Here is a 7,784-nt window from a genome sequence, read left to right on the forward strand (position 1 = left end):
TGCTTGCTTGCTTGCTTGCTTGTTCCTCACTTGTAGCGTTTACCCTATACAGGGCATCGGCCAATAAGCCGCGGTTGAAGGTTAAAGGGAAGGGGAGAGAGAAAAACCTAAACGGAAAAACAAATCAGTCGCGATCAGATGATCGCGATTGATGCGACCAGTGGCGCTAAATGATATTCGATCATGCCATTTAAATATGTAGTGGGCAGGAGTTAGGCATTTGAATAAAAGATATCATCAAATTCAATCTTTATATTACGCAAGGGCTTGTCTGTGCAAATGACCTCGCGTATATTAACGTTTAGTGGATTTAGCTCAGCTTGTACAAACAATACCTGAAGTCTATGTAAGCGGGAACAATGCTCATTGAAAAATGCCTTCATTTCACTAATAAATACAAATTGTGATCGCCTCAAAGAAGATTCATAAATGTTTAAATACGTATTTACTCGCCCCTGGGTGCAGAACGAGACCTCTTCTTTTTCTTCCTTGCACTTATGGCGCTACCCATGAAGGAAGGATTGGCCATGGTTCGCAATGGAAACATAATATGAGATTCTGGCTTCCTACATTTAGTTATTAGTGATAATAAATATAACATGTAGCTCTCGCTTTTCCCTTCTTCGTTCCAACTGCACATAACATTATTAGCCTGTAGCTTTCAAAAACGAAGTCTTTCTTTTATTTTTAACAATAAATAAATAAAATGAGGACTTATGATCCCCAGCTGGCTTCCTTCTCCGGAAGTGAAAAAGCTATTTCCACATGCCTTGTTATGCCGGCTACACAGTTCTACACGCGCTACACCGGAAGTAAAATGTTTTCATTAGAGATTCTTTCTCTCTGCCTCCTAAGAGAATACAGTGTCATCATTTGAACAGCGAGGCAATGTACACTGTAAAAAAAGCTGTGAACTTGAAGAAAATTTACAGAAATTTTCTGTGCCGCAAAATAAATTTTCTTTCAATGCTGTGTGACAGAAACATATTTAAAAAATAGTAATGCGCTGTTCTTCTTGATCTCCACCCTAGGTAGAGAGCAAAAAGAAGTAAAATATAACCGTTCTAAATTATTGTAACCGCGTAAAAACTATAAATAACATTTTATAAATAGGAGCTGTACTTTCTCACCGCATCAGCGGCACAAATTATCCTATTGGATTCCGCTCCAGGACGCTGCCCAAATCAGAACGCAGCTATTCTCAGCCAGTAAAGGAAGCGTTGGCGTTTGTATTTGTTATTACACGATTTAAGGACTACTTATGTGGCAAAAGTTTGTTTTGGTCACAGACCGTATACCCCTGACGGGTTTGTTCAACCCAGGAAAAGCCATTGCTCCCATGGCAGCGGCTAGGATTCAGCAGTGGGCGCTTTTCTTAGACAGCTATCAGCACACGCTGCAGTGTCGCAGAGGTACGGAAGACTCGAATGCTGATGCCTTAAGTCGCTTGTCGTTACCGAACAAGCTGCAAGATGAAAGTACAGAGGATCCGACAGAGTATGTCCTTTACTCTGAGTTTTTGGAAAGGAAGGCCGTTAGTGTCAGTGAAGTGGCAGATTTGACAGATACGGATCCGACGCTGCAGCAAGTGAAATATTGAATTAAAAGGAGGCTGGCCGAAATTTTTTGTCTGAAGAGCAAATTCTGTACCAGCCGTACTTAAGCAAGAAGGATGGGCTCACTTACTGTCATGATTCGGTATACTGGGGACATCACCATCGTGCTTCCCGTAGCTCTAACCAGTCGCATCTCGAACTTGTTCAACGAAACACACCCAGGCATGGCGGCCATAAAGAACATAGCAAGATCCCTGTCCTGGTTTCTAGGTGTGGATGGTGAAATTGAGCGGTTGATGCGTGAATGTCCTGCTTGTGCTCAAGCTGCGGCGATGCCTCCAGCGCGAACTCCTGTTACATGGCCCAAAACGGGAGAAAAATGGCGCCGGTTACACGGTGATTATGCACCCATTGAAGGACACATGATATTCCTGGTCATAGATTCAGAAGCAAAGTGGATAGGAGCACATGCAATGAAATCAGCTACGGCACAAACGACAGTGGATGCCCCCAGGGCTATGTTTGAGAGGTTCTGCCTAACGCGCACACTTGTGAATAATAACGGACCTCAGTTCACAGGCTTCCATTTCCGTAATTTCCTGGCTCAAGACCAAGTACAACACTTGACTACCGCGCCCTATCAACCGCAATCAAATGGTTTAGCGGAGAGGACCTTAAGAACCCCAAAAGAAGCATTGAAGAAAAACAATGGAATCCAGCTGCAAACACGGATTGCAAGATTTTTGTTCCGTTATCGTCACACGTCAGTGAAGGAAGGGAAGTCACCAACAGAGCTCTTGCTGGGATATCCAGTAAGGACAAAGCTCGACTGCATCATGCCGACCGCCGAGGCAGCAAACGCAGAGCCATGCACTGAACACCAGCAGCGATGGCAAGTTGGACAGCGTGTGTGGACTCTCCGGCCACGGAAAAAAATTAATACCTGGTATCGTGCGTGATAGAAAAAGAAAGCGCATGGTCACAGTGGATGCGGCTCGAGAAACGTAACGGCGGCGTCTTGACCAAATGTGACGTTGGGACGCCTCGGCCACGGAATCGTGCGACACCGAGAGGGTAACGCCCCGTCAAGGACTTTCGTACGGAAGTGCCGAAGACTATCTCCGTCAACTGAACCTTTGCGTCTCTCAAAGAGACAACACCGTCCTCGAGAGCGTTTGAACTTAGAAGGGGGGAAGAATATGTGGTATCATCATCACCAGCGAGAAGCGGGCCTCGGGCTCGTGACGCTCGCGCTATTGGCGACATTAGTGAGTTTTTTTTTTTTCCTTTTTCCGGCTGACGTGGAACAAAGCAACGTTGCACAAATGCACGACTGAAGGCTGTTTCACACGGCGCGATTGGGACAAAAAAAAATCGTTCTGCCGCGCCCATCGCAGAGCAGTTTTCGCTGGCAGCTTTGACTGGTTGTCATGCGTCGCAGAAGCCAATTTAAGAGGTGACTAGTTTTCTTTTCTAGTACATTACAAAGAGTGAATGACGTAATAATATTACCCGATAATTTCCGCGTGTTGATAACATAAAACAAGACTACAATGCACGCAAAGCAAATTCAGGCGGGCAGTGACAAAATTTACGTTAATACGAAGTCATCCACTATATGGCCTGCTTCATAATCATATCATGGTTATGGCGATGGCGCACAGGAAACCCAGGATTCAATTTATTCTTTAATGCGAAACACTCTTGTTGAGTGTAGCACGGTTTTTCCTGCCATCTGCCATCGATGTAACTGTTTTCGTCGGCAGATCCAGAAGGTAGTGAAGCCTCGTCTTTATGGCTTCCCTTCGCTCTCGGCTTCCTGGAAATGCGCGCCGAGGTTCTTCCACAAGTGCGATTGTTCCTATTATCCTTGTCTGACCGCTTTTATCTAACCTCTTTCGTGGTGCTATTTCAATTAATAAAAGATGATTTTAAATTTCTACAGTGCGGGCGAAATCGAACCCACGTCACGTAGTTTCCTCAAGCATAGCAGCCCGACGCTTTAGCGCGCTGCGCATCGCCCAAAGAACCTTTTCTCACCATGCCGAGTTCGAGGAACGTAAGCGTAAAGCGCTACGGGGCTACTCGTCGTCATTATGCGGCTCAGAAGCCTGAGGGCCGCGCTGCCCTACTGACACTAAAACGGAACGCCGAACGTGAAGGCTATCCAAACGGAGCAAACGAAGTTACATCAATGTAATGAAACGTTTAATCTTCACCAACCACTGTATTATTCCCGCTGCACATACCACCAGTTCGCACGCACATTGCAGCTGCGACCGTTGTCTCGCTTATAGCGGTATTGCTCAAGTTTGCGCGTGCGGACTTGACCCTTCTCTGGATCGCACTTCGCAGCCGCTCGCTAGCGCTTCCGCAACAGCCCAAACAGTCAACAGCTGTGACGCCTAACCCGCGGTTCGCAGTCAGTGCAAAAACGCATCGGGTGAACTGCGCTCCTCCAAAGCGGTGCAGAGGGAGTCTCCACGCGTTCGAAGAAAGGGGAAAGTAAGGAAAGGGGTGCCTTGGCTGCGGCGTAGCGGTAAGGCAGGAAAAGTCGCGGGAGAAGCTAAAGTCCCCTCTCCATGCAACTTTTCTGCGAGCTCGCGCTTAATTATCTCGTGATAACCACGCACGGCCGCTCTAAAGATATCGGAATGCGCGTGCATTCCCACATGCTCCATAAAATTAAACCAATTCGTGGGCACATTTTTTCTCACCGAACAATTGCGATGCTTCGTATCACGTACGCTCAACTGGGCTGCCGTTATTTTTTTAGAGCGAAGCTGTTAAGGGCTACTTTCCCCACTTTCGTGGCCGCGTGTATAAAAAAAATCCCGAAGATAGTGCAATACCGGGCCGACCCACGGCGGAGGTGCAGCTCGCCATTAAGGGGCCCACATCATTCTTCTTCACGGAATGTAATGGCACTGAGTTTTTTTTAGAAAACAATTGGACATTTAATCGCGCGCCGCACATCGTCGCCACAGCTAACATATCTCACTGAACTTGCCGCCCTCCAAGTTATACCTCTGTCACACGGCACGTGTAATGTCTTTCACAGTAAATGACATTGATACCGAATGTCATTGCGGTCATGCGTTCCCTCTCTACACGGGTATACAAAATGGCATTCGCAGTTGATGGCGATGTTTATCGGCAACTTACACACGCAGGCAGTCGGCAATCGACATGCATACTTTCAGGTTGCCCTTCGCCCGGCGCAAATCGGTGAGGTGGCATCCCACACTTTCAAAGCGCGCGCGTCTCGTCGCCGGTCCAGTGCGCTTTTCGCTTCGCATTCTGGGCTGACGATATTCTTGTGGCTAGACCATTCGGTTGGTTCATTTACCTTTGTAATGACGCCCTGCTGCTCCATGCGCTGCAGTTCTGCCAGAACTTTGTCTTGCAGGGCGATGGGGACCCTCCTAGCAGGCACGACGGTTCCCGCGCTGCCGGGTTTCAGCTTCATCGAGTACTCCACGCCTTTCAGTTGTCCTAGCCCGCTGAAAACATCTGCGAAAGGTTGGGCTGGGCGATATAGTTCTTCACTGGAGAACTTTATATATTTTTCGTGTCCACCTGTTCGAATAATCCAGTTCAAGGACAAGAATTATGCTAGCTGTCACAGGCGATTTTTAATAATTCCATAAAACTTCAACATGATCACCCTGTGTATTCAATGACTGTTTGAGATTCCCAATCCTAGTGCGTACATACAAAACCTTTGGTTTTGTATTCTGGTAATGCGACATTGCCTTTTTATTTTCATGTAAATGCGATATACGTTTTTCGCCGTCGAGTTGTGCACCATCTATATTGCAGTGCGTGAAGTACTCCCCGTTAAACTTACCAGCAGTGGTAGAATGAATGTAGGGGTACATGCTTCGATGTCCTCTCCGGCTCGCTGAGTATTTGTAATGGCGCTAACTTGTTTTCCCTATACGTATACATTTCGGTGAAGTTGGCGCCACGAGGAACAAACGGTAATTTAAGAAAAAATAACTTGGCCTAGCTTGATTACATTTCATTGGAGTTCCAGTACTTGTGCGGAGGTCTTGCATATGTACGATGCCTTATATAGTCACCCTAAGGTCTGCTGACTGCCAAAGTACACAGTTTTGCGCCAAGCGCCCGTTTCAGTGCGGTGAAGCCTAAAGCGCTGCGCAGCACTTGAGTCGATTCAGAGGACGTTAATCTTTACAGGCCAGGCGCTCTTTTTGTTTTATTACTCAATCAATTTTTGTCGTCCAGAATCACGTGGGCTTCGGCGCCGGGGGGAAGCAGCTGTAGGACCATGACGATCACCTGCAGATTAAAAAGAAAAAAGAAAAAATGGAAACACAATAAGACTCTTCCTAGGTGCTCTGTCAGTGAGGTACAGTGTTCCGTGTGCTTCAGTTATAGCTACAGCCCAAAGTGTACGAACCACTATAGCGAAAACAATTTCCGCGGAATTCGGCCGCCCAGCCACACACACACACAAAAAAAAAATGGAGGTAGACTGCATGGCTTGCGAGGATGTGCACAAGTTGCAAGTATCGATTCAAGGCTATGCGTAAAGATGGTAAATGAGTTATTTCGCCAGTAATGCGTTCCGTAGGTTTCTGGACAGTATCAAAGGGGCGGCGTATGTGAATTGTTGCCTCGTGGGCCTTAGTTAGCCTTGAGGAGCCGAGCTATGAAAAGTATACAGTACGAGTTGGCATCATATTAACAGAGCACGTAAAAGACGTTAGGGTTATGCCAGGAAAAATATGAACAGAAGGCGCCTGTGCACATTCAGCCACATCACGCGGGAAGGCCGACAGCCGGTACGCATTAAAAGGCCACAGAACCAAGAGTAAATGCAAAAAAAATTCAACGGTAGTTAAAGTAAATGCTGATTATTCGAACTAGCGACGAAAGCGAAGCAACTGTCTTTGGCAACAGCAACAAAAAGAGCTTTCCTCTCTCGCTATCTCTATCTTTCTCTCTCTCTCAGACATATTGAAGGGCTTCTCCTTTGCATCAGAGAAAAAAAGTGTCCCGTAAGATAATGTCATGGCCATGAAGATAATGTCATGAAGATAATGTCATGGCCATGAAGACGAGCACTTCCGTGCATGTGCTTTGACCGATGAATGCCGTGAAGCTTAGACGTCTGGTGTCTTTGCATTGTGTGAAATATCCTCAAAAGCGGTGCCTCGAACAACAAACCTACAAGAGGGCTTTGCCTGCGGCCCTTGTTTCGGTATGCTAAAATTTTATAGAAGGTGACCGCAAGTTTACGCCACCTTTCTGTCACCACAGTCCAACTGTACTGCAGCGTGAGTAGAATTGCGGTGTGACATGAACCGCAACCATAGGAGCGGCAGCGTTTCTATTCGACGCAGCCTAACGGTATCATCTGTATGGTATGCAGGCGCAGGATTACCTTGCGCTTGGCAAGCGGCTCTCCCATGAGAAGCAGCTCCTCGTCCCTGAGAAATTCACCACTGATGGACATGACCGGCACCTGTGGGAACAGTTCCACTAGCGCCTGAAGTTCCTGCGTATCCTCCATGGAATTCTGCAGGACGATAACAAACGTGTCCCTGGGGCTCGGGCTGGGGCTGTTGCTGCTGCTGCTGCTGTCTCGGCTGCAGCTGCTGGTGCTGCTGCCGACCGGATTGCGTCGAATACTGCTGGGGGTACTGACGCGACGACTGCTGCGAGTGTTGCTGCGGCAGGGGCTGAACTCTCGACGAAAATTGCTGAGTAGGCTGCGGACACGCATTGCATCGCGTTGCTGGAACAGGCGCATAAAGGACACGGCCACAACCCTCCCCGTATGTTCTTCTTTCCAGTGAGTTGTCAGGCAGCGTCCGTCCTCCATGGGGATACGGAACGAGTGGAACAGCATGACACCCGGGGCCACATTCCGCAGGCACGGGTCTTCCACTGGGCGCCGCAGAACAGCGCGTCGCAGCAGCTTGGACAGTTTTTCCAGCCGGCTGCGCTTGAAACTGCACTGGCGCCGGTACGGGGGCGCCGGGACACCGGGAGCCTCCGTAGCAGGGCACGATTTGCTGCTGCCCGCCACTGCTTCCCCCGGCGCAGCACGGCTGCTGGTGCTGCTGTTGCTGCTGCTGCTGCTGCTGCTGGGACGGCGGTGGCACGGCGTAGGTGGCGACGGGCCGAACAGGAAGGCTCCCGTTATTCCCCGGTGCACACTGCACGCCTTGGTAGGGTCGTCCCGGGGTCGCATAG

The 7,784-nt window shown here is 48.4% G+C and overlaps 1 protein-coding gene across 6 annotated transcripts in view; it reads right to left on the bottom strand.

Moving 5' to 3' along the window:
* Window positions 1-5,772: 5,772 nt before the first annotated feature.
* Window positions 5,773-7,784, bottom strand: part of LOC126547757 (uncharacterized) — a 201,063-nt gene continuing 199,051 nt past the window's right edge. For all 6 annotated transcript variants that reach the window (XM_055063420.2, XM_055063422.2, XM_055063421.2 and 3 more), the window contains 2 exons: window positions 6,970-7,784; window positions 5,773-5,861 (listed from right to left, as the gene is read on the bottom strand). The exon at window positions 6,970-7,784 is cut by the window's right edge and continues 69 nt beyond it. In XM_055063420.2, the coding sequence (XP_054919395.1) occupies window positions 7,025-7,784 (760 nt within the window). In that variant the 3' untranslated portion in view covers window positions 5,773-5,861; window positions 6,970-7,024. The remainder of the gene's footprint in view (window positions 5,862-6,969) is intronic.

This window comes from Dermacentor andersoni, chromosome 1 (genome assembly GCF_023375885.2).
Source record: "Dermacentor andersoni chromosome 1, qqDerAnde1_hic_scaffold, whole genome shotgun sequence".
In the NCBI taxonomy this organism is placed as follows: Eukaryota; Metazoa; Arthropoda; class Arachnida; order Ixodida; family Ixodidae; genus Dermacentor; species Dermacentor andersoni.